Source organism: Podarcis erhardii, assembly GCF_964252035.2.
Source record: "Podarcis erhardii genome assembly, chromosome: 5".
NCBI lineage: Eukaryota > Metazoa > Chordata > Lepidosauria > Squamata > Lacertidae > Podarcis > Podarcis erhardii.
The window spans coordinates 11118397-11146067 of record NC_138509.1 but is presented as its reverse complement, the minus strand read 5'-3'; the positions used below and the strand labels follow the sequence as shown (position 1 = coordinate 11146067).

Genomic DNA, 27671 nt, shown 5'->3' with positions numbered 1-27671 from the left:
CTTTGCACAGGGAATGATCCATTGACTCGCTTACCATGAATGAGCCTTCTGAGCTCACACAGCAAAGCACCCACATGATGAGTTATTTGTCCCGATTCACCTGAGCAGTGGCCATGTGATTTTGCAGATTAATTTAGCATCCTTCTTCCACTTTCCCTCCAGTTGTGGTCTAAACCACTGAGCCTCTTGGGCTTGCCAATCGGAAGGTTGGCGGTTCGAATCCCCGCAACGGGGTGAGCTCCCGTTGCTCTGTCCCAGCTCCTGCCAACCTAGCAGTTCGAAAGCACACCAGTGCGAGTAGATAAATAGGCACCGCTGCGGTGGGAAGGTAAATGGCATTTCTGTGCGCTGTGGTTTCTATCACGGTGTTCCGTTGCTCCAGAAGCGCTTTAGTCATGCTGGCCACATGACCCAGAAAGTTGTCTGTGGACAAACGCCAGCTCCCTTGGCCCTCAGATGCCACTAAAACTGTGGGTTGTTTTGCCTGGAGAAAGAGGTGAAAGGCTTGTCTGGGAGGTATGACTGATTTTTGGCGACTCTGGATCCTAGGAGGGTGAAGCCCTTTAGCCAAGGAAAATGGATTGGGAAAATCATATCCAGATGCCTCAGAAGAGTGAACAACTGGGAGTTCAGCCCGAAGGCGCGTTGCACAGGGTGGTTGTTGATGTTTTAACTTTTTCTTCCCATTCCCTTTGCTACAGTGATATGGGGAGGGGCGTCTTTGGAAAGGCGGAGGAAGAAGATAGACTAGATCTCTTTCTGTGTTTATATCCATTTTACGCTGCAGCTTCCTGGAAATGTCAGTCAGCAAAGCCTCTTTAAAGCTAGAATTCAAATTTTTAGAGAAGGGAAGGGAAGCCTACTGTTCTGTAATGTACTGTTTTGTGATTAGCAAAAGGAAAACCACTAACTTTCTGCATCCCGTGTGGGCCTCTGGTGGTCAGAGATGATACTGTACTTTTTAAGCCCTCAAGAAGCGATCTGAAAGTGGCACAGAACAGACTCCCTCTGACTCTCCACCTGCAACATGGGAACCACTTCCATGTTTGATTTATAATGCACGTTATTAATCCTAAAATGACAATTCACGGAGCAATATACATGCTGTTACCTTAGCATTACTGCAAAACGAAAGCTTTTTTTTAAAAAAAATAATAAGTCTCACTCACAATTTCCATGGGACACCTGGCATGTTTGCTCTTCCAGATTTCATTCCAGTGAGGAGTGATATTAGAAAGGCTAACTTGCGGCTCATTTCCGAGCTCTAAGCTGTTTGGTTTGGAAGGTCACCATTGCTGAGACGCCTTGCTCACAAAGACAGGTGGTTCCAAATGGCAGCAGACAGGTGACAGCTTCGCTTGCCCATTCCAGGTAATCTTTTTACTGATCAAAATCCCAAACTTTGGTAATGTTAGTTGCGGATGCTGCGTTTTTACCCCAACAGAGAGAAAGAGAAAGAGAAAGAAAGAGAGAGAGAGAGAGAGAAAGCTCTCAACAACATTCTTCCTTTGCAGATCAGCAGAACAGGAGCTAAGGAGCAGCATGCTATTGTGCAGCTGGGCAAATAGACTGAGCAAAGACCCTGAAACTGAGGAGGAGAAGAAGAAGAAGAGTTTGGATTTGATATCCCGCTTTATCACTGTCTGAAGGAGTCTCAAAGCAGCTAACATTCTCCTTTCCCTTCCTCCCCCACAACAAACACTCTGTGAGGTGAGTGGGGCTGAGAGACTTCAGAGAAGTGTGACTGGCCCAAGGTCACCCAGCAGCTGCATGCGGAGGAGCGGAGACGCGAACCCGGTTCCCCAGATTACGAGACTACCGCTCTTAACCACTACACCACACTGGTGTATGTGAAGCAGAGAATAGGGAAATGGTAGCAGAGGCACCTGAGGCCTTAGGAACTTGGCAACTGTACAGAGACCTGTGAATGGATCCCCCTCTCTGCCCACCAAGAACCTTTTTCCCTACCCCAGCCCTGTTTCAGGTTGCAGGGAGCAGAGTGAGGGTGATATGGCATCCCTCCAACTCCCACCTCCTGACTCCTGCAGCAGCCAGGCTCCTACCATTACTTCCTGGGTCCCCGGTTGCTGCCATGATGGCAAACAGACTACCACACTGCAGCTGTGCTAACAATCCTACTGTTAAAGATTGGAAAGCTCTCAAGCACGTTATCTCAAAGGTACTATGCACTACAGACTCAGATTCACCGGTCAGGAGTCTGGAGGTCTTGAAATCTTTGCAGATGCAAGTTTTGGCCGTGACACCAAAGCTGGCACAAGCACATCCGGGGAGAGCTACATGTACAACCAGTGTCTGTTTGACTGGCTGTGCAAGAGGCAAACCACAGTTAACCTAAGTTCTTGTGAAGCTGAACTCAATGCACTGTCATATTCACTTATGCATTGTGAATGGTTGATGCAACTGTTTAAGGACGTCAGGGTTACCATGCAATGTCCTATACAGGTATATCAAGACAACAGATCCTGTTTGGCTTTGCTAGCTTCAGAGAGCTGCAAGCATGCCTGTTCCTTAAGGTGGAATGGAAATGTCAACAACGCCTGCATTTTAGTCGCCAGCATACTTCCATTCCAGGAGAAATCTAGAAAGCTACAGAAGGAGCCTAGAAAGCAAAAAAAGAAGGGAGAAAAAGACTGTCCCTGTTCAAAAGAGAGCTCTCTCACTAAAGGCATAGCTATAGGAAGGTGGGACATATGGTTGGCAAGAAGCAGGCATCTAATTGAAAGAGGCTCTACGGCAGCAAGGAAATTCATCAAACGTGTGTCTTATCAGAAGAGCACATCCTTGCCCAAACACTTCAAATAGCATCGCTTTGGTCTGGTCAGCCTTGGCTGGAGTCCAGCATGGCAGCAACAGCTGCCTGGCCCTGTGGTTGAAGAGCTATGCTCTAGAGAAAATGAACGCTGCACCAAATGTGGAGGCAGGGGTAAACGCAGAACAACATTAGTGGGCTCAAATAAATTATTATTATTATTATTATTATTATTATTATTATTATTATTATTAATTTGTACCCCGCCCATCTGGCTGGGTTTCCCCAGCCACTCTGGGCGGCTTCCACAGAGACCAAAAATACACTAAAATATCACACATTAGAAACTTCCCTGAACAGGGCTGCCTTCAGATGTCTTCTAAATGTCAGGTAGTTGTTTATCGCTTTGACATCTGATGGGAGGGTGTTCCACAGGACGGGCACCACTACCAAGAAGGCCCTCTGCCTGGTTCCCTGTAGCTTTCCTTCTCGCAATGAGGGAACCGCCAGAAGGCCCTTGGCGCTGGACCTCAGCGTCCGGGCAGAACGATGGGGGTGGAGACGCTCCTTCAGGTATACAGGACTGAGGCTGTTTAGGGCTTTAAAGGTCAACACCAACACTTTGAATTGTGCTCGGAAACGTACTGGGAGCCAATGTAGGTCTTTCAAGACCGGTGTTATGTGGTCTCAGCGGCTCAAAACCCTGATGCCTTCTGCTTTCAGATACATGGAACCTGGTCCAAGCTGTGGCTGGGAGCGGATGAGGATGTCTCCTTTGCTCTCCCCACAACTATGCATCTTGCAGCCAAGAGATGAATCATTTGGGAACGTCCATGGTAGGGTGAACGTACTCTTCCAATGCTGGGCAATGCATGCTAAGATCCAAGAGACGCCCCTGGGGGAATTCAGGGTGGGCAGCTGAGGAGCAGTGGCCTCGCTGAAGATAGTTTTAGGCATGGATTCACTAGAAGCAGATATTGTGGTGCCTTGGTTGGCAGCCACCCATTTAGGCACACTGTGCTCGCCCTTGCTTGCAGGCGCCATGGAAAAGACAGAGAAGAGGAGGAGAGAAAGGTAAAGTCTTTCCATATGAACCTACCTGGACCCCGAGATCATCTTCTGAGGCCCTTTTTCGTGTGCCTCCTCCTCGAGAGGTCCAGAGGGTGGCAACACGAGAACGGGGCCTTCTCTGCAGTGGCTCCCCTTCTCTGGAACGCTTTCCCCAATATTAGAAGTATGATTGGCTGCCTCACGGGGGGGGGGGGGGCAAGGACAAAGCACTGGAAGGAAACTATAGAAAGGATGCTATACTAATCTGCAAAGTCACAAGGTCTTGGTGAATCAGGACAAGCAAGCCATCATGTTTCCCATGCCAGCCTACACACAGTAGGCATATTTTAGGTGAATCCTTCAACAAAAGCAAATTTGTCACTTGGCTCTCAAATTCTGTGCACACATATTTATGGGTGGAATGTCTCAGGATTTCATATATCTCTCAACAGGAGCTTTTCAATAGCTATTTATAATACAGCACTTGAATCTCTCTCTATATATAGCAATGCTTTGCTGAGCAAATCAGAAGAAAATGTACCTTTTAAAAAGACACACAGATCTGGCACTACTCGTACCTATTTGATGCTTCTGTTTTTGGAGCTTCATTCGTGCTTGCTTCACATTTTTGCGTCCTTCCACCACTTGCTGCACCATTTTTTCCCTTTCCTTCCTTTCTTGAATGCGCCTTTCTGCAATTTGCTGGCTCATTTCCGCTTCCTAAACTCCAAGCAAAATTGAAGCCAGATAAATTAATTACAATGAAAGCTTCTTGCTTTATTGTTAAAAAAAAAAAAACACTTCAAGCATGCATTTCTAAAATAAATAAATAAGCAAGCAAACTTCCTTGACCATAAAATGCTAAGCATTCTTTACTCTTTCAAATCTGAATGAAAGCCCTAAACCTGAGCAACAGATAAAGAAACAAACCTGATTTTAACCATTTTCCTACACTTGGCTGAAGATTACCTGGGTTAGACTGTTGCAGCAAAATCCGCAAAGATTACTGTTGTACCTTAAAGGCTAACAACTTTATTATGAAATTCTTGGATCTCCTTTGTCCATTACTTTAATTCTCATACCGGTATTGTTTCTGAGGCTGTAGACTGCATCATGTTCTACAAGGTAGCCGCTGAGTGGCAAATGATGCTCGATATTGATATTGATTATTGATATGCGCTTTATTGATTGGGCATGGTGGCAGATGCACTCCTTGTAAAACTAATCTTGTGTGATGCCCCCCACTGCCTTGCAAACAGTACTGACATCAGCATTAAAAAGGCAGATAAAGGAAGTTGGTCCAACATGGTGTAGAAATTTTCCACAAATATTAATTGAACAATTTATATATCCATATTTCTCCCCTCCCCCCTCTTTGGCTTCCCCCGTATTTCCGTATGGATTTATTAAACAAATTCTGTACCCTGCTGGTTTTACCTCTTATATATTGAAAGTTTAGTCAAAACCTGCCAATGGGTCCAAATTTTTATACTGTCTTTTTATATAGTTTATAAATGGTTCCCACTCCTTTTTGAAATCAATGTTGTCTCTCGATGTGGGCTTTGCCTCTTCTGCACACCCTCTCCCTCATTTTGCCACTGAGCATACCCATACACAGGAATCATAGAATCATAGAATCATAGAGTTGGAAGAGACCACAAGGGCCATCGAGTCCAACCCCCTGCCAAGCAGGAAACACCATCAGAGCACTCCTGACATATGGTTGTCAAGCCTCTGCTTAAAGACCTCCAAAGAAGGAGACTCCACCACACTCCTTGGCAGCAAATTCCACTGTCAAACAGCTCTTACTGTCAGGAAGTTCTTCCTAATGTTTAGGTGGAATCTTTTTTCTTGTAGTTTGGAACCATTGCTCCGTGTCCGCTTCTTTGGAGCAGCAGAAAACAACCTTTCTCCCTCCTCTATGTGACATCCTTTTATATATTTGAACATGGCTATCATATCACCCCTTAACCTCCTCTTCTCCAGGCTAAACATGCCCAGCTCCCTTAGCCGTTCTTCATAAGCATCATTTCCAGGCCTTTGACCATTTTGGTTGCCCTCCTCTGGACACGTTCCAGTTTGTCAGTGTCCTTCTTGAACTGTGGTGCCCAGAACTGGACACAGTACTCCAGGTGAGGTCTGAGCAGAGTCGTGGCAAGATAAAATACGAACAGTATACTAATAGAGTACCTCTTCCCTCTTCTGCTCAGCTTTTCTATGGTTTTCCAGAATACGATTCTGACGTGCAAGAATGGCCTCCTCGTGGCTTAGCTGTCCTTGCAGCCTCTTACATTCTGCTTCTGCCAGCTTTTGGTTCAGATCTCTCTCATACATTTCTTTCTGCCAATCGAGAAACTCAGAAGGATCCCGAGCCCCTCGTAAAAGCTGTTCAATCCTGTAAGAAAAAGAAAACAGGCTACTCTGAGGAACTGAACAGAGTAGAGCTCTCAATGTGAACATGGCATTACATAGCAAAAAAAATTTTTTTTAATCAGGGTGCCTGAACTGGTCTGTGGCTACCTTGGGAAGATTTTGGGACTATGGTAAAGAACTCACTGAAAACATTACCTCAGAGTTCACGAGTAGTGAAAATAAAAATCCCATTCATAAATTTATAGTACCGTATTTTTCGCTCCATAAGACGCACCTGACCATAAGACGCACATAGTTTTTAGAGGAGGAAAACAAGAAAAAATATTCTAAACGAAACAGTGGATATATGATTTCTTGGGTGCAGGCTGTAGTCATGGACATGCTATGTGATCTGATGGTGATTTTGGAGTGACCCAATGGAAAAATCCTGAGGATTCATGGGCTTTTACCTCCCCTCTCCCTGGCAGCCTCCGCTAGCACTCCTTATCTCTCTCCCGATCCCACCGATCAGCTGCTTCCTTTCAACACTCCCTTCCTCTTGTTTGCCTTAGTGTCTTTTCCTTAGCTGGAGCAGTTTTTTGCTCCTCCTTTTCTTCTAATTTCTCTCCTCATTGATTTAGTCTTCCTGTTTCCGCTCTTTGCATGTTTGCTGTCTTTGCCTCCCCGCTCCCAGGCAGCCTCCTTTATTGCTAGCATCCCTTATCTCCCTCCCCTATTGCTTGCTGATTAGTGGCTTTGATTCCACACCCACTTCCCTCTTTTAAAAAAAAAAAAAAAAAAGCATATTCTGCTTTTTGCCCCTGGGCAATTCGGCTCCAGGGACCACACATTCACTCCATAAGATGCACAGACATTTCCCCTCACTTTTTAGGAAGAAAAAAGTGCGTCTTATGGAGCAAAAAATACGGCAATTGCTACAAGGTCTCTGTTGTCCGATAATGAAGTCTTTGCTTCAGTTAGTTTTTGTTTCATTCATCTAATGAAGCATTCGGTTTTCAGCAGTGGTCAGCTCCTAAGTAGGGCAGGAACAATTGCCTTCACATGTTCTTTGTCTCCAGTAGCCAGTCCACAGGTATCCCACTTCTGTACATGTATCTATTCTGCAAATATTTGATAGAGCTTTCCTCCATAAATGTCCCTAACTAATCCCGTTTTTTAAAGCTGTGTAGGTTCCTGGTCACCACCAATCTTGCGCTAGTAAATTCCAGGTATTGCTTGAAATCATTCCTTTTGCCTGTCCTCAACCTACACTCACCAGCCCTACTGAAGAGGCTCCTCATGAGGCCGGAGGAACATCGCCCAGCTAATGCTTTATTGATTTACTGAGTTAATATGCTGTAAACCGCTTTGAGATTTTTATTAAAAATATAAAGCGGTATAGAAATAAAAAAATAAAATAAAATAAAAAACCTACTGTCACTCAGTGTCATTTGTCTGGAACTCGTAATACTGTACTATGAAAGAGAGAACTTTCTATTATCTCTATAATTTTATACAGATAATTATATAAACTTCTATCAAGTCATGGCTGCGTATACCTATTTAATTTTGTTTTGGAAAATAAATGATTGTATTTCAGCAGTGTGATCTTGGGGTACAGTGATTTGAAATATTGATTTATTTTGTACTGTATTACCAGTAAAGCACTATTTAAGAGGCCTGCATTGCAGTCCTTCACCACCCCAAATTTGGGCTGGACTGTAGAGAACTGTATGGCATATTTTTAGTATGCCTTCTCCTCAAGCAGGGCTCTGGCCTTGTCATCACCTGAACAAGTAACAAGCTTCTGATGAGCTGGCTTCTGGAACCTTTCATGAAGGTTTGGAAAAGAAGCGAATAATTATATTAAGAACTGATTAATTCACTTGAATGCAATGCTGAGATTCCAGAATTACAGGGGTGTGGACTACATGAGCCTTGAGGTAACCTCCATTCAACTCTACAATTCTATGATTCTGTGACATCTTTCAGTTAATGCATATGCTCAAACAGAAGCAGACAAAGAGTAAAAAGTACCTATTAAGCTCCTGCTCCACTTTTCGTTGGTAAAGGACACCTTCTCTTAAGATCGCTGTTGTGTTTAGTTTCACAGGTACGTTGTCAATCTGCCAGGAAATTTAGCGCATAAATAAGAGAATTATAAAAAGCAATACAAAGAGAATTACAAAAGCAGTAATGAATCTTGGAATGATTTAAATATAACAAAGGCAGTTTAGAAAAGCTTTAATAAATGGTGCTGAAAGTTTGAATCCACAGCTGATATTCAGCCAATAAAACCAGCCAATAAAATTCTAAAGAACTTTTTAAGGACTTCAAATGGTTAATGTAATATCTTAATTTGTATTCTGAACACTTCAACATCCCCCATGTATTACACTGAGCTAAGGGTATGATGAACAAGGAAAATATTATTAAAACCAGGATTCTTACCTAAGATATTTAATTATTAAAGAGAGGTGTGCCTCTCAAATGCAGAACTATTAACTTTTATACCAAATCTGAAATTTTACCTCTTACTTCCTGCTGGTTGGAACATCAGGATAACATAATCAAACAAGTTGCTCACCTCCCCTTGGATCTTCTGAGCTTGAAAGGTCTCCGGAACAGTCTGAATTATACCCTGAAAATATAATATAATATAATATAATATAATATAATATAATATAATATAATATAATATAATATAATATAATATAATATAATATAATATAATAATATAATATAATATAATATAATATAATATAATATAATATAATATAATATAATATAATATAAATATAATAATTATTTCATTTAGTGGTATACTGCCTCTGAACACGAAAAGTTAGTATTTATTTATTTTACGTAAGTTCTATCACACACATTCTCCATAAATTTATGTCCCGATGGTAATTAACAGAGTAGTAAGAAAAATAACACTGATGTTACGAATACTATACTATACCATACCATACCATACCATACCATACCATACCATACCATACCATACCATACCATACCATACTAATATAGCAAGTTCAAAAGAACTAAAGCACTGGCAGCCCACTCAAATGTTTAATAAACAGCAAAATCACACTGTGGTAAATTTAAGATGGTAACATCAGCAGTTCTTGAAAGCCTGGGGAAACAAATGCTTTTGCCTGGTGCCTAAATGATAGATTGAAAATGTGGCAGCAGATAGATCAGGAAGGGCAAGAAAGAAACCGTAGCTAGAGAAGCAAAGTGCCCCATCTTCCTCCCCCCAGAAAGCCTTCAATTTGCTTACTTAGGGTTATAACAGGATGGGGAATGTGTGGTAGGTTACATTATTTATGTAATGTTTGCAACAACCCAATAAGGTGGACCAGAGTTATATCATTCCTCCCACTATTACAGGCCAAGGAGGTGGGATTGAGGCTGGGGTAGAAATGTCTTGCCTAAGCCACTTAGTGAGCTTGTGGCCCCAATGAGATGTGTAGTAGGAACTAACTGGCTCATAGCTGCAATCCAAGTAAGGATTACACCGTATGTCATTCTTCTATACTAGTTGTGTTGTTTTAATAGTCAATACAAAAACTGCAGTTCAATATTATGATCTCAACAAGGAAATCTCAATAAAATGATTGATCCTAACATCCCAATACAGTGGTGCCTCGCAAGACGAAAAGAATCCGTTCCGCGAATCTCTTCGTCTAGCGGTTTTTTCGTCTTGCGAAGCAAGCCCATTGACAGCTTAGTGGCTTAGCGGATTAGCAGTTTAGCGGCTTAGAAAAAGGGAGGGAAAGTCTGAAAAACTCGCAAGACATTTTCGTCTTGCAAAGCAAGCCCATAGGGAAATTCGTCTTGCGAAGCGCCTCCAAAACGGAAAACCCTTTGGTCTAGCGGGTTTTTCGTCTTGAGAGGCATTCGTCTTGCGGGGCACCACTGTACTAGAGGCAGACTTATTATTCATTCCCACACTACTGAATATGTATATTCATGCTGATTTTACTTACAGCACCACAGTGACATCCAGGTTTGGGGGCTGCACAGGCGAACTGGTTAACATTTGCTTCCAGCAGCAGTTCCTAAAGGGGACACAATAATTTTAGTAACATGATACCTTTCCCCACTTTGTGCAGTGGGGGTGTAGAAAGAGAAGATGAAGTTAAAGTGGATGTTCGGCTCTGTGAAAACATCAATGAAGATATTAATGGTAAGCTAGGGATGAAAAGGTTTAATGGTTCATGGGGAGAGTAGATCAAATGCATCCAGGGTAGAGGACTGGGATGCATTGAATATGCAAAGTAGAGTGTCTAAAGGTCCCCTGAGACATCGTTTTTATTGCAAATCCATGGTTATTTGTGGGTGCAAGCAACTTTTGGAAAGTCTCTCCTCCTTCCGGAGGGGAGGGGTTGTGACCAGGAGCCGATTCCCGCGTTCCGCCCCCTGCCCTGCCATTGTCGCTGGCGCGGCGTGCCCCCGGATGGGCACCCAATAGGGTGACAGTGCGGGGGCGTGGTTTAGCCGCTCAAATGCGGCCGCGCCAGTTCTCCCCGTCTTTGCGCTCCTATTTCCCTCGAGTCACCCACCCACCACTCCCTTTAGGGCGTTGCTTCTCGCTTGACCTTGCTATGGACCTATGGTTGGTCACCCTGGTTGCCTAGGGGGCCTGGTAGGAGTTTATTCCAATTGGCAAATTGGCACCGGCCTCTTGGTTTTTTTCACCTATCTCGTAGCAATCGTCACAACTTTCTTGGTATTTGGCGGTTAAGCATTGGAATGTGTTGATGGTGTATGGATGGGCAAGGTGTGGCCATCGCCTACCCCTTCATTTATGGGTATTCCGTTAAAGGAATCCGGCAGTTGTGGATCCTGTCCGATGCCCTGTGGGGCGGGGGGCAATGGCACGACCCCCAGTGACATCAGGGGAGAGCTTATAGTTGTGTTTGCATCAACAGACTCCCCCTACTGGTGGTTAACCCTAGACAGACTCACCCCTCTCCAAGTGGGTGGAGTCAAAATTTAGTGTTGGTCCAATGCCTAAGCCAATACCTCTCACATGCTGTAATCAAAAAAGGTGGGGCCTTTTCTAGCCCATTAACCTTATATACTGTGTCCATGTGTCTTTATTATTCCCAAGTGGAGGTCGGGCCCTCGAATCACAAGTGGTTTTCCAACTGCCCCACTCTTTTCTGCTCTTCGCCGCTGAATTGGAGCAAACGTCAAGCCACAGAAAACCTGCTTGACGTTCAGTTTCCCCTGAAGGAAAGTGGTGGGGCAAGCAGCAGTGCGTACAAGCCCTAAATAGATTATAAAGAGGCAAAACTTGCCTCTGCTTTGCGACGATTCTTCAGTTTAATTCCTTCTAGCTGCTGCTTCAGTTTTTGGGGTTTATAAGTACTTTTAGGAACCTAGGCACACAGAAGCAATAATTTAGAGTTAGAAAGTACTAGGTAACAAAGAGGTCTGAAAGGATTTGAATAACATATATTTCAACAAAATAAAAAAATTCCTTCCAGTAGCACCTTAAAGACCAACTGAGTTAGTTCTAGGTATGAGCTTTCGTGTGCATGCACACTTCTTCAGATACACATCTGAAGAAGTGTGCATGCACACGAAAGCTCATACCTAGAACTAACTCAGTTGGTCTTTAAGGTGCTACTGGAAGGAATTTTTTTATTTTGTTTTGACCATGGCAGACCAACACGGCTACCTATCTGTAACTGGATATATTTCAACAGTTTGCTATAGACCAAAAGAAAACCCCTGCTGATTTAGACCAAAGGCATATCTAGTCCAGCATCCTGTTTTTGACAATATCTAACCAATTGCTTCTGGGAAGCCCACAAGCAAAGCGTGAGCACAGTAAGTACCACTTTCCCATTGCTTGCCAGCAACTAGTATTCAGTGGCAGGGTGGATTTGATTTAAATCAAGTTTATTTAAATCACGGTTTAAATCACTACTCAGTAAGACTTGACTTAAATCATTTTTTTACAGAAAGACTCATTCTTGCTGGTATCATCTTAATATTTACAACCAGATGAAGGTTTCATTTTTGGAATAATAAATTTTCAGAGTAGCTTTTACAGTTATATCAAAAATTACTGATTCGGTTATATGTATGAGAAATACATAGACATATAATTAGGAAATTATTGTGAGGTTTCATAAGTTAATTGTTTATATTTGGACAACTTTTCTGCTGTGCTTTATTGGAAGGAAAATAATAATAATTTCCTTAATAACAATTTATTGAACTAAAACAATAACATTATAGCATATGTATCCATATTTGTTAGCTGATGTGGTTAAACATTTTTTAAAAAAACTTAGACTGAGTTTTAGCACACATGAAAAACTTAAAATGAATCCTTATTTCCTGATGAATAGCCTTTGGACTGTAGTGTAACTTAAATGGATAACTATCTTTAGAAAGATTTTTCCCTCAAAAGCATTTTATTTTAAAAATCCAATTTAAATTTTAAAAGAATCCGACTTAAATTTTAAAAAACAATTATATACATATATATATGTATATGTATATGTATATGTATATGTGTGTGTATATATATATATATATATATGCTTTCGTAGATTTTCACGGGTACAGGAATGCAGGTTTTGGTGTCCTCGGGTGTCTTCCCGTGTAAAAGTTGGGGTGTCTAGGCGACGTTTCGACGAGGTCTCACTCGTCATCTTCAGGCTGGTGCTTTCGGCTTCTTGTTACTGGAACAGAGCAGGATCTCAGTGTTTGAGTTCCTATAAATACTGTAGAGGGGGTGTGGTGTATAGCCTCCAATGTTCTGGGCAGAGAGGAAGTTCCCAGGCTAGTGTGCCTTTTCTTCTTTTGTTCCTTAATTACTTGAGAGATATCTTGAGTGATTTCTTGAGTGATATCCTGAGTACCACTTAGGTGGGTCATTAGGTGTGGATTAGTTGTTAAAGTCTTTGTGTCTTGACCTCTTGAACTTTGTGAAGAGTTTTCCTGAGAAGATGGCTGTACTGTACTTAGTTGTGCTCTGGCTTGGCTTCGTGTATAGGGGCGAGCTGTGGTTTTGTGGCTTGTGTCAGCCAGATCTGTGTAGGGATTGCAGGGGGGTGCAGCATCCGGAGGTGCCACCATGGATTGGCTACTGGATGGTGTCTGTAATTCATCAGCTGTACTGTACTTAGTTGTGCTCTGTTCTGTACTGTACTGTACTGTACTGTACTGTACTGTACTGTACTGTAGCCCTCCCCACAAAAACTGACACCAGATCCAGAGGCACACAGAACGCCAACACCAATCAACCACACCAGACCCAAACCCAGACCCTCTCCACAGATGAATTACAGACACCATCCAGTAGCCAATCCATGGTGGCACCTCCGGATGCTGCACCCCCCTGCAATCCCTACACAGATCTGGCTGACACAAGCCACAAAACCACAGCTCGCCCCTATACACGAAGCCAAGCCAGAGCACAACTAAGTACAGTACAGCCATCTTCTCAGGAAAACTCTTCACAAAGTTCAAGAGGTCAAGACACAAAGACTTTAACAACTAATCCACACCTAATGACCCACCTAAGTGGTACTCAGGATATCACTCAAGAAATCACTCAAGATATCTCTCAAGTAATTAAGGAACAAAAGAAGAAAAGGCACACTAGCCTGGGAACTTCCTCTCTGCCCAGAACATTGGAGGCTATACACCACACCCCCTCTACAGTATTTATAGGAACTCAAACACTGAGATCCTGCTCTGTTCCAGTAACAAGAAGCCGAAAGCACCAGCCTGAAGATGACGAGTGAGACCTCGTCGAAACGTCGCCTAGACACCCCAACTTTTACACGGGAAGACACCCGAGGACACCAAAACCTGCATTCCTGTACCCGTGAAAATCTACGAAAGCATATATATATATATATATATATATATATATATATATATATATATAAAATCATTGATTTTTATCCACCCTGTTCAGTGGCATATTGGCTTCGAATCTACAGTTTCCATATAGTCATTGTGACAACTAGACATTGAGAGCTCCATGATCATTCATGGATTTGTTTAATCTTCTTTTAAAGCTGTGGCCACCAGCACACCTGGTGTACTTTCTTTTCTGGATCTACTTCTAGTCCCAATTATAGTATTATGAGAAAGTATAGGTGCTGGGTATCGCCCAACTTTGGGGGCACCTGGCGTGTACACATATGGCCCAGGGAGGCCCAATAGGGTCTGCCACAGGGAGACCCACTGGGATCCACCGCAGCTGCAGGTAGCTCTGGCAAGGCCCAATGGCCCAATGATATTGCCCTGCAGAAAAACAAGATTTTTATAGGATTCATCTTCAATAATTAATACGTAGCGCTTTCTTCAACTGAGGCTTGCCTTTTAGAGTCTGTTAATTTATTTAGGGTTCAGATATTATCAGAAATCAGACAAACTTTCTTTGGTAAAAAAGCAGCACTCACAGGCTTCGTTTTTTCTACTTGTGGAATTAGCTCAGGAACCATAATAGCTCGTGGATTAGGGACTGTCAAGTTAAACGCCTTTGGTTCAGTTGTCTTTGACGCTGTAGCAGTGCATTTCATTGATTTGTCATCAAGCTGATCAATCAGTTGTTTCATTTTGGGCTGCCATCTTCAAACGAAAAGAATATATAACCTTATTTTCATTTTTTATCTTATATTCTTTTCTAACATACTATGAAAGGGAGGAATCACAGTTCAATGGGAAGTACATTTTTTGTATGTAGAAGTTTCCAGGTTAAATTCCTGGAACCTCCAGTTAAAAGAATCAGGTCATGTGAAACACTTCTGCCTTGAGAGCTGAAGCCATCTAACTGAGTTAGGTGGAGAAACAGTCTGACATGGTTAAAATCAAGTCCCTTTATGCCTGTTAACTTTGGTAAATATAAACTCTATACAGTTTCCCCCAATGCCTTTTAAAATTTTATTTGCCCTGTCTTTTAGGTTGAGGGTAATATAAACATTAATATAGAATGTCTTCCAGTTTCATGAAATCCATGACCATATCATATGTGGCCTGAATGACCCAATTTGTAGTAAATTTTTGGGAAGTACAGTTTCAAGTATTCGATGTTGAGATCCACATTTCCTCAACATACCACTTCCAATGGAATGCACCAATCGGACTCTGAGAAGTAGCTGTGATGCTATACTACCCAACAGCAAGATAATGAGGTCTCCCTGCTACCCAACAGAGAATCCAGCAGGCCGTATAAAGGGCAGCCTCATCTTGTAACGTCTATTCTCCCAACACCAAAAAACACCAATCTGAAGCTGCTAATCTTTAAAAAAAAATGTACAGTCAAGAATACACACCACTCAGTCACCTCTTACTTATTTTAAGGTACAAGAGACAACCCACCACTCCCCTACCCTCAAATACATAAAACGAATATGAATTTAAGAGTTTTAGATGGCTTAAAGAAGGAAGGGGTTGCCCTCCATAGTATGGATTACAGAGAAAAGTGAATCTCTTTTACTTTCCCCATAACAACCCCTAGACCTATATGTCTGCCATTTGGGAGGTTTAATACACTTGGAGGGGGGACTCCTGTGCCTTAAAAAAAAATCTAATTCTGCCCAAAGGGGAGCAAGTTATAACTAAATTCCCTAGAAGAGTGAACCCAGAGGCACAGAGCTGTATTTTATACAGAGTAGCTTGGAATCTAAATTACAAATCAAAATGGACAGAGCGAGTCAAAAACATATTGGATTGTTATTATTGTTTAAAACACAGATACAAGATAAATCTGCCTGTAAGTCTAAAACAACACTTAGCTAGAGGATCCGATAGTCTGACTTGGTATAAGGCAGCTTCCCCTGTTCCTAAGAACCTTAATAACAAGAGGTTTACAGAGAAAAGGTCATGCAGCACCGAACTGATGCGGAAACCACAGTGCCCAACAGCTGACTCAGACATTTCCTGTATGGCAAAGCAAGAGGGCCAATGCACTAGTTACTTAGGCTGCTTTCCTGGGCACACTTACCTGGGAGTAAGCTCTATGGAACACAGCTTACTAAATAAATAAATATGCATAGGTTTGCACTGTTCACAACTTCAATGTTCAAAGTTTCTGCTTCTGCTTGTTTTGGGTCACTAATAAAGTCCCATATTTACGTTTTATTCTGAATAACTTTTGTTTTCCTTGCTTATTACTAGTTATTATTATTGTTATTGTTATTATGCATTACATTTGTTAGTTGCTATACACAAAGGTTTAAAAGCAAGTTAAAGAGATAGAATACAAATCAGATAGAATCCATTAAAAGCCAGAAAATGTAAAAACAAAATACAATATGAATTCCTAAAAATGCTCAACAACACAGAGGTAGCCAAGGCAGCTTCCATGGCATAACCAGGGCTGAATTCTGATTGAAATGGAGCTAAAAAAATCAGTTACATCCAAGAAAGCCTGGAGCTAGTTAGTGACCACCCACTCAAAAATCCTGCCCAGGAAATGGACAATATTAATTTAAATTTATGGATTTAGAAGGCATGTCCTTACCACTGCTGCCTTTACTTTATTTACTTTGAGCATTTGTACCTGCTCTTCAGCCAAAAAGGCTCCCAGGAGGTGCTTGATGGAGCTGGGCCTCCAGCAAAGCGGATTCAATGAACCCTGCTTCCTAGCTCTCTTAGACACAAAAGGACCATTTTCTATAGGCTCCCTGACCCAAACCTCCTTGCTAGCTTTTATCAGCCATAAGGGGCAAGGAGCCACAGTTTCCCATACTGGTCCAAGTTCCTTGTCCTTGAGTCACCACAACTGAAATTTTGGCAACAAAACAGGACTAGACTGAACTGTAGAGACTTCTTGAGATTCACTTGTGATGATAACCTAATCAAAGTCATGATGGGTCCAAGCAATTTTATCTTCAAAATGTTTTTCAAACAAGTGAAAGCAGGCCACTGTCTGTTCCACCTGCCGTAACATAAAATGCCTCATTACTACCTAGAAAAACTCCACTGGGTGGCATAGTGAAAATGCAATGGAAACAGCTAAGTTCTTCTTCACTGTCTTCACTAACAATGAGGAGGCTCGTTCGTCTTGAGTTTTCATCCACTTGCATTCAAGCCACTGCCCAGCTTGTTTCATTGCCCTAAACTTTGGAATAAAACAAGCAGGCAAGTCAGAAAGGGTGCCTAAGGATGAATATGTCAGTGGCCTAGATCAGCTGTATATTCCACGGGTCATCCTGGGATTTGTCAGGACTGCCAGTCACATCAGATGGAAAATCCTACAGAGCTGTCTGGAAACCAACTGCCTCCATTAACCTCCGAGGATAGATAATTCTATCAGGGCCTCCACGTCTGAGGAGGGGGAAAATGCCTGAAGCAATAATAATAATAATAATAATAATAATAATAATAATAATAATAATAATAATAATAATAATAATAATAATAATTTATTTATACTCTGCCCATCTGGCCGGGGTTCTCCAGCCACTCTGGGCAGCTTCCAACAAAGATTAAAAATACATTAAAACATCAGTCATTAAAAACTTCCCTAAATCTCGGCAGGATGTGATCTCACCTGTTGCATTTTCAGATCATCCTCTTTCTACCTGGTTGAGGAAATCAGATGAGGGCTGAGGACCATAGCTGTCAACTTACAGATTTGAAAATAAGGGACCAGCAGCCTCGAAAATAAGGGATCAGCAGCCAAAATAAGGAATTTTCTGGTCACAGGTATGTTCAGCTTCTGAGCCCCTCCGAGCCAAAGGCAGAAAGCCCAGCCAGCAGCCAAATGAAGCTTCAAGCGGTGGTTCCCACATCGCAGCAACCCGGCAAAGGGAATGCAGCAAGGAAAACCATCGTCACCTCTCCGCTGAGAAGCACTGAGCAAAGGCAAGTCCCCAGGCAACGCGGCTGATTTGATCGGCACAAAGCATGCAAGCTCCACCACCCAGTCGTTCTTAGACTCCTTATTGGGTGAGCAACGCAGCCAAGCAACACAGCTGGAGCCTCCCTCCTCCCTGGCCGGCAGGGAGGGAGGGAGGGAGAGGAGCTGCTTCCTTTGAAACCCAGAAAATTTAAGGGACATCATCAGTAAGGGACAGCAGCGGGACACGGCGCTGGGATAAGGGAGTTTCCCACCAAATAAGGGACGGTTGACAACTATGCTGAGGACTGCCACATGATATAGGGACACACCCATGGTTGTTATGGTGGCCATGAAATTCTGAGACACCTCAGATTTAGTGGACTAGGCATGTAAGTTGAAGTTCTCCAGAACCAACAGTCTGGGAGTCCTCAAGACCACATCTGAGACCACCTTTGTCGGCTCAGGCAGGAAGGCAACTGGGCACCAGGGCAGGTGGTAAACCGACAGAATCCCTAATCTGTCCTGACTTCCCAGTACAGACACACTAGATCCCAACTTAAGCAGACTGGAAGACTGGAAGAGAGATGGAATTCCTACAGACTACAGCCCCACCCTACCCCTCAAATCTGCCCTGATGATGCATCAAGTACCCAGGTAAGACCAATTCCACCCTGTTTGCTTACCCAAGTCTTGGTAATACAAACAGTTCAGCCTCCTCACAAATAAATATATAAATTATAAACTAACCACGGTGAACTGGATTTTTTGGGATGCAAGTGATGCTTAAGATAATCTAATTATCATTCATTTATTAACAGACACAAACTGCAATCCTATGCCGCTTTCTGGGAGTAATCACCATCAGACATAATGAGACTCACTTCTGATTTAACACGAATGGGACTGTACTGATTATTGCTTACCTTAGCAATGGTTCGATCCAGTTTTCTTTTACATAGGCAGAATCATATATCTGGTTCCATTCATCTTTTATCCATGTGTGCAAATTTACAACATCGAAAAAAAATCTAAGGAACTAAAAAGAATTTGCTTTAGTTAAGGAATTAAAATCAGAGAAAACCCAGTAGCCACCTTAAACATTGGGTCAGATATTGTACTTTGTTTGTCCTAATAACTGCACCCAGTGCTTTTTTCAGGGGGGGGTGCAGGTGTATGCATACCCCTAAACATTTTGTGAATCTAAGTTTGGCCTCATTGAGGGGCAGTATTTCAATATGAGTAGGAAAATGAGAGTACCCCTAAACATTTTTTTAGAAAAAAGCACTGACTGCATCCAGTCCACATCCCTTCCTATGTCTATTTGAATTCTGTTAAGATTACTGAATATCCTGCAACCACAGGGTTAGATTGAGAGTTATCGGGGGTGGGGGGTTATTGGGTTGTTGTTTTTATTTTGATTGTGTACTTTGTGGTTTTCTATTCTGATTTTATCCTGTGAACCACCCTGAGACCTGGTTCAACAAATAATTAAATATCTAGAAGAAGTTGAGAGGCAATTTTAGCTGATTTCTACTTCTTCCTGCAGTCCCCTGTGTAATAGAAATCTGTTTCACTAGGCTGGGAGAAAGTACAGAGCAATATGGGAGGAGGCAGGGGGAACTGAAAATAACAGTCTTCACTGGATCTCAGTCCCTTCTGTGAATGGAAGAAGCCCTTCCTTTTGTGGACAAACAACTTTGGATCCGACCCATCTGGTTTAGAATCATAGAATTGGAAAGGGATCCCAAGTGTCATCTAGTGATTCTAGTCGAACCCTCTGCAATGCAGCAATCTGAACAGTCTCCCATCCAATTTGAAACTATAAAGGACCCTGCTTAGCCTTGCAAATGTGACAGCAGTTTTATTGCTGCACCACTAGGAGGGGTAGTTTGCCATTTACTGAGGCAAGTAATTATATGGTGGACAACCTTTGTCTGGTTGATTGACAATGAAACTTTTTCATTGTTGATATCCAGATATGTAATTTAATATATTATTGGGGGGAACCAGTTAACCCATAACGGATAACAAAAATGTTGGATTTTTAAAAAATAATAATTGCTTAACTACATCAGTTTTATTTACCTTACATATTTTAACAGGATCTGCTGCCTTGACCATTCTTGAGAACTGCTGAAGTCCAAGTTCATCCAATTGAAAAGTGGCCAAATAACAAACAACTATCAGAAACAAAATAGATTTGTATTATATAGATGAATATGGATAAAGATACAAAATTGATAACTTTACTGGACTAGTGCAAATTTAGTATATAGAAGGGTTCTCAAATTTTTGATTCCCAGGAGTCACATGAAAATTACTGAGGCCCACCAGTTACAAAATGATGGTGCAGAAGCAAAGCATGCCACATCACATAATTGTAGCAGGTGGAATTAGAGTTTGGCAGAGTCAGCTGCCAATGACAGACATTATTTTCTATTGATATCTTAGGTAAAGGGACCCCTGGCCATTAGGTCCAGTCATGGCCGACTCTGGGGTTGCGGCGCTCATCTCGCTTTATTGGCTGAGGGAGCCGGCGTACAGCTTCCGGGTCATGTGGCCAGCATGACTAAGCCGCTTCTGGCGAACCAGAGCAGCAGACGCAAACACCGTTTATCTTCCCGCCACAGCGGTACCAATTTATCTACTTGCACTTTGACGTGCTTTCGAACTGCTAGGTTGGCAGGAGCAGGGACTGAGCAACGGGAGTTCACCCCGTTGCGGGGATCTGAACCGCTGACTTTCCAATTGGCAAGTCCTAGGCTCTGGTTTAGCCCACAGCGCCACTCGCATCCCTATTGATATCTTACCCCTCTAGAAATTCCCACCTTCTTTGCCACAGTGATTTTCTTGTGGCAAGGAGTTCTCTGGTTCAGCTTTTCTCAAGCTCATTACAGTGTGTCTAGCGGTTTCATGACTCAGCCTCTCCATTTTAGGCAGAATATGCTCATCCAGAGGCTCTGAGTCAGCGGTGGCAAACCTATGGCACGCATATAGATATATAGATATATAGATATATAGATATATAGATATATAGATATATAGATATATATATGGTCTGTTGACTGCAAATTAATGATAATTACAACCCCGTGTAAATTTCCTATGTTATTATATTTTAATTATGTAATACCCAACACTAAATCTTTATATTCTGATTAGATAATACCTACCAACGTAAAGATTATGATCAGACAACAGGCAATGTTTTCCATCTCTGGTATAAAATGCATTGACCACCACATCCAACAGAGGTTTATATTCTATACAGCCGGATAAAGTTGCCATCAAAAAGGTTTCATCTGTTACACTGAAAGCCTGTAGAGATTAAATTGATTACAATTTGGGGAGCAAAGTCCAACGCATGGAACAAAACACCACAATCCTCTGCCCAATGATAACACGGATTGGCCATTAAGGAAGGATGTATACAAGGATTGCCACTGGCTTGAGTCACTACTCCATAGAGCTAACAAATCCAAGGCCTCTGACAAGATGAAGCCCACAAATAATTTGCTGGAAAAGGAAGCTCCTTGTTATGCACTGTGCTCGTGAGTTTCTCCAGCATAGCTACTCTGGGTGAGGTCAGCCATATGGTTCAAGATTACTTTGAAAGAGAGGTTAGTCCCGTTCTTGCAGTGGACAAACATGTTGTGTGTAGAGGAATGTTTCCTGTATTATACCTTGTGCTCTATGTTGCAGCTCTTTCTAAACCATTTTCTGTAACAGTGGAACATCTGGTGGACCAATTCCTTTTGTCCCATAACAAAATCTACAGTGAGGTTTGCCATGATGTGCTGCTCTCTGAAGTCAGTTGCTGTGTACTTTATTTCATGTTTGTCAAAGTGAGATCTCTGCAAAGTGTTGTTGCCCCTCATCTCATAGTGCTAAGGCATGGGTAGGCAAACTAAGGCCTGGGGGCCGGATCTGGCCCAATCGCCTTCTTTTTTTTTTTTTTTATTTTATTGACACACAAAAAGAATGAAAAGCACAAACAAAACATAGACAAAGAAAACCTACACCCAACGCCAACACACAAAAAAACAAAGTACACAAAACCACTGTTCTTACAATACTTCTATAACATAGCTATTTCTTTCAGGACTTCCTTCAGCTTGGCCGCAAATCATTCGAAGCAATAAAAAGGAGGTTACACGTTCCATCATTTATATTGTCATTGTTTCTAATTTTGTTTTCTATTTACTTTAAACAATAACCCATATTCTTTCACAGTGCATCTTTGAAACCCTTTAGCGTTATTTGACCTTCACTAATACATTCCAGATAATCTACATACTTTCCCCAATCTTTGATAAACACTTGGTCTTTCCTATATCTAATTTTCCCCGTTAATTTATCAAGCTCTGCATATTCCGATAATTTGGATCTCCACTCTTCCACTGTTGGAATTTCTTGCTGTTTCCACCTCTGGGCTATTAACACCCTTGCCGCCGTTACCGCATAGTATACCAATTTGTTATCTTCTTTCTTAATCTCTTGTTGTAATATTCCTAATAGAAAGATTTCGGGTTTCTTTAAAAACGTGTATTTTAGTATCTTTTTTAATTCCGTATAGACTTTCTCCCAGAACTGCTTAACCCTTCCACACTCCCACCACATGTGGTAAAAGGAGCCCTCAACATCTTTACACCTCCAGCATTTGTTGTTTACCTTATACATTTTTGCAAGTTTCATGGGTGTCAAGTGCCATCTGTAGAACATTTTCATAACATTCTCCCTTATTGCAATGCACGCCGTGAAATTCAACCCGTCCTTCCAAAATCTTTCCCAATCCTCAAATTGTATATTATGCCCTATATCCTTTGCCCAGCGGATCATCACAGATTTGACCTCCTCATCTCCTAAATTCCAATTTAACAACATCTTATACATCTTTGATATAGTTTTCGTTTTGCTATTTATTATCTCCGTCTGAAAGTTAGAGTCTTTATCCGCATAACCTCTTTCTCTAATATCTTTATTGAACATCTGATTCACTTGTTGATGGTGAAGCCAATCATAAACATGTTCTTTTATTTGTTCATAAGATTTGGTTCTCCATTTCCCATCTACCTTCGTTACTAGCTGATTGTATGTCGCCCAGTTTTTCCTCATGTTAGTAGTTTTTATACTTGTTATTTCAAGAGGTGATAGCCAGTGTGGTGTTTTCGGCTCTAACACGTTTTTATATCTTTCCCACACTTCAATTAGCGGCCCTCTGAAGATATGATTACCAAACCCCTTGTGTGCTTTCATCTTATCCTTCCATAAGTAGGCGTGCCAACCGAAAAAGTTGTCGAAGCCCTCGAGGTCGAGTAGCTCCGTATTCTCCAACTTAACCCAGTCTTTTAGCCAACTTAAGCATGATGCCTCGTAATATAATCTCAGATCCGGCAGGGCAAAGCCCCCCCTTTCCTTTACATCTGTCAATAGTTTAAATTGTATTCTGGGTCTTTTGCCCTGCCATATATATCTCGAGACTGTCCTCTGCCACTCCTTAAAGATCTTATTCCCCTTTATTATAGGGATGGTCTGAAATAAAAACATTAGTCTTGGGAGTACATTCATCTTAATTATATTAATTCTTCCCCACAATGACAGATTCAACCGTCCCCATTTTTCTAAATCTCTCTTTATTTCCCTCCATATCGGCTCGTAATTATTTTTGTATAAGTCTATATTTTTGGGTGTTAGCCAGATACCGAGGTATTTAACTTTTTTGGCGATCTCTATCTGTGATTGCTGTTGAATTAATTCTATTGTTCTTGAATCTATATTTTTACCTATCATCTTTGTTTTCGTTTTATTTAGTTTAAACCCTGCAACCTCTCCGAATGCTTCTATTTCTTTCAATATCTCTCTCATTGAAGTTACTGGGTCTTCTGTCAATACTACTAGATCATCTGCGAATGCTTTTGTTTTGTAAGTATTCTGACCTAAGATCACTCCCTTTATGTTCTCGTTTTGCCTTATTGAATTAAGGAGAACTTCTAACACTGTTATAAATAACAGCGGGGAGAGCGGACATCCCTGTCTCGTTCCTTTCTGTATCTTTATCTCTTCTGTTAGCATATTATTCACGATCAGTTTGGCCCTCTGTTCTGTATATATTGCCCTTACCCCATTGAAGAAGTCGTAGCCTACATCCATATGTTCTAGATTTTTTAACATAAACTTCCAAATCACATTATCAAACGCCTTTTCGGCATCAATGAACATCATTATAACTTGTTTATCAATCCTGACAGACAAGAATTCTAGCATGTCGACAATAATTCTTGTATTATCCCTCATCAACCGGCCTGGCAGGAATCCTGCCTGGTCCTTATGTATAATATCTACTAACACCTTTTTTAGCCTTCTTGCCAGAATCCCTGCAAAGATCTTATAGTCCGTGTTTAATAATGAGATTGGTCTATAATTTTTAACTTGGGTTAAGTCCGCATTCTGTTTTGGAATGAACGTGATGTACGCCTCTTTCCAAGTTTCTGGGACTTCTCCTTCCTTTAAAATGTTGTTCATGGTTTTTTTCAGAGGTCCCGCCAAAATAGTTTTCATTTCCTTATAGTATCCAGCAGTGAATCCATCAGGGCCTGGTGCTTTGCCCCTCTTTAAATCTCTAATTGCCTCCTCTATTTCCTCATATTCAATTGGAGTGTTCAGTTTTTGTTTTCCCTCTTTTGGGATTTTTTGTCCCCCTTTATCCTTTATAAATCTCTCTATCTTTCTTGGACCAACTCTCTCTTGGTCTTTATACAAATTTCTGTAGTAGTTAAGGAATTCGCTCCTAATTCCTTTGGGGTCAGTTCTCTCTTCTCCCTCTCTTGTTATTTTGTTAATTGTACCTTGCTCTTTCCTTCTTTTTGTTTGCCAGGCAAGCCATTTGCCTGGTTTGTTCGCGAATTCAAAATACTTTTGCTTAAGTCTTTTAATATTCCACTCTATCTCTCTATTTATTATTATAGCGAACTGGGTTTGTAAAATTTTTATTTTTTCCTTTGTTTTTAAACAATTAGGCTTCTGGGATAGTTTCTGTTCGTTTTCCATTATCTGTCTTAGGATCTCCTCTTTGCTTTTCTCTCTGTTCTTATTCTTGATTGCATTCTGTTGGATAAAGAACCCTCTCATTACCGCCTTTCCTGCATCCCAAACTACATTATCCTTTGTTCCCTTACCACAATTATCTTTGAAATAATCTGACAGTTTTTCTTTTGCCATTTCCACTACCTTCTGATCTTCCAGGAGGTAGTCTTTTAATCTCCATCTAAAGGTTCTTGCCTCTAAATTTTCTAATTCTAATTCTATTGGGTTGTGGTCTGATATTATTTTTGGTCTTATTTCTATTAGTTTAACTCTTGGGCATAGTTCATTTGAGATCCAGATCTGGTCTATTCTTGAAAGTGATTGGTTAGGTTCGGAGTAAAATGTAAATTGTTTTTCAAGAGGGTGCCTAAGCCGCCATATATCCACCAAGTTGCAGTTCTCTGCCATGGAGAAGAAGGATTTTGGTAGCTTTCCTTCTTTATTTGCTCCTTCTCTAAGCCTATCTATCCCCAACGAAACAACAGCGTTCATATCTCCCATCAGGATTATTTTTTGATCTGCATATTCCATTAGTATTTCTTCTAGTCTTTTAAAAAACTCAGTTTTGCTGCCGTTCGGGGCATAAATCCCCACAATCATCAGCTTTTCCCCTTGCCAGTTGATGTTAACCCCTATCATCCTCCCCTCCTCATCCTTGAACACTGTCTTGGCTTCTATTTTATTTCTAATATACAATACTACCCCTCTTTTCTTCACCTTATCCAAGGCTTCAAATTCATTTCCCAACCGTTTATTAATTAATATCTTTCTGTGTTTTCTAGCGACGTGCGTCTCCTGCAGACAGATAATGTCTAGATTTTTCTTTTTTAAGCATTGTTCGATTTTATTTCTCTTATTTTTGTTGTTCATTCCATTAATGTTCCAGCTCCAAATTTTTAACCCCATAGTGCTTGGTTTTTCTTTTAGTTATTTTGTGGTCTTTCCGTCTATTGTATGTTCTCTGTATCTTCTGTTTCCTCTTCCTCCTCTTCTCCTGACCCACTCCCGCCCTCCTCCTCCCCCTCTACCGCTCTTGATTCTCCTGGTGGGGATCCCTCTGCTCTTCCTGCTCCATATACCTCCACTTTAAGCTCTTTATATTTTCTAAGGAATTTCCCGGTTTCCTCTTGGTTTGTCAGTTTATGTCTTTTACCCCTGTAAGCAAAGGAAATCCCTTCAGGAAATTCCCACCTGAACTCAATCTTATTTTTCTTTAGTGTCTGCGTCAAAGATTTGTAAGAATCTCTCCTTTTGAGTAATCTGATTGGGATGTCTTTAAAAATAATTATATAATTACCATCTATGTTCAGTCTCTTTTCTCTATTCCTCTGAAGTATCCTGTCTCTCATTTGTTTATCTTTGAAGGTAACCAAACAGTCACCTATAAGTTTCTTTGCTTTTATTGCATTAGTCCGCATTCTAAATGCGTTCAGTATACTGTTGTCCATTTCCTCTACTGTTAGGCCCATCCAGTCCGCCAGCTCTCTCGTCAATCTTTCTCTAATATTTTCATTTTGTATCTCTGCTATCGCTCTGAACCTCAGATTCACCTGCCTCTGTCTTAGTTCATTCATCGCTATAATATCTTTCATTTCTTCCTGTGCCTTATTTAACTCCAACACTTCTGATTTGATCTTTTCTTTGTCTCTTTTCATATCCCTTAGTTCTATCTTTGTCTTTTTAAGTCCTTCCTCTGTGAGCTGTGTCCTTCTAAATATTTCTTTTATTTGGCCCTTTAGTTCGTTCACTGTTTCCTCCATTTTTTTGTCTATTTTCCCAATCCTATTATCCACCAATTCAAGCTTGTGTTCTACATTCGCTTGGCTTTGTTTTATCTCCGCAAACATCTTCAGAATATCTGACTTAAAATCAATCTCCTGTTTGGAGCCTCTCCTATCTCCGGGGGTCCCCCCATTCGTTCCCTTCTTGCCTGTATACGACATCACGTTTTGTTTTTTTTTTGTTGTTGTTGTTTTTTCACTCCTTCTCCCCAATAGTTCCTTTTACCCCTTCTTTATATTCACTTATATTCACTTATTCCTTGTCAATGTTTACAGTCTTTAAATTCACTTATTCCTTATCAGTATTTACATTTCCTACCTCTGTTTACTTCCCTGAGTGCTCAAACCAATAATGTTCTAAACAATCGTTTCTCCCAACCCTTTAGCAATTTCCAGTTGTAGGACGGAGTTCAAAGAATTTGGTAGAGTAGGAGGGTTAAACAGGAAAGAGGGATTGCACACAAAAACAAGCTAAGAGGGGAGGAGGGAGGGGCAGGAGCGGATATCAGTCTGTTTCACACCCACTCCATTTTGTCCTCGGCGTTCATCCAATCAACTCTCTCACACTCCCGCTGGGTCTTTGGAATGTTCTCAAAGTTCTTCACAAATTCAACGTTTTTAGTCCCCCGTCTCCACGTATATGAAGGAGGAGACGGTCTCTCATATACAGTTCTCAGTGTGATATTAGTGGAGATCACAAAACCTTTTCTCGCTGCCTCTGCACTCCTTATTCAGTCTCTAAATGGCGGCGGGGGGGGGGGGTTCTCTTCCGGGTTTTCTAACTCGTCGAAATTCTGACTCGTCC

The 27671-nt window shown here is 41.4% G+C and overlaps 1 protein-coding gene across 1 annotated transcript in view; it reads right to left on the bottom strand.

Moving 5' to 3' along the window:
* CFAP99 (cilia and flagella associated protein 99) overlaps positions 1 to 27671 on the bottom strand; it is a 40722-nt gene that overhangs the window by 8716 nt on the left and 4335 nt on the right. Inside the window, exons 3-12 of the mRNA XM_081864460.1 lie at positions 21176 to 21320; positions 20088 to 20182; positions 18926 to 19038; positions 14617 to 14785; positions 11485 to 11565; positions 10168 to 10239; positions 8760 to 8813; positions 8210 to 8298; positions 6011 to 6215; positions 4399 to 4540 (exon numbers count right to left, since the gene is read on the bottom strand). Coding sequence (XP_081720586.1) covers positions 4399 to 4540; positions 6011 to 6215; positions 8210 to 8298; positions 8760 to 8813; positions 10168 to 10239; positions 11485 to 11565; positions 14617 to 14785; positions 18926 to 19038; positions 20088 to 20182; positions 21176 to 21320 — 1165 coding nt within the window. The remainder of the gene's footprint in view (positions 1 to 4398; positions 4541 to 6010; positions 6216 to 8209; positions 8299 to 8759; positions 8814 to 10167; positions 10240 to 11484; positions 11566 to 14616; positions 14786 to 18925; positions 19039 to 20087; positions 20183 to 21175; positions 21321 to 27671) is intronic.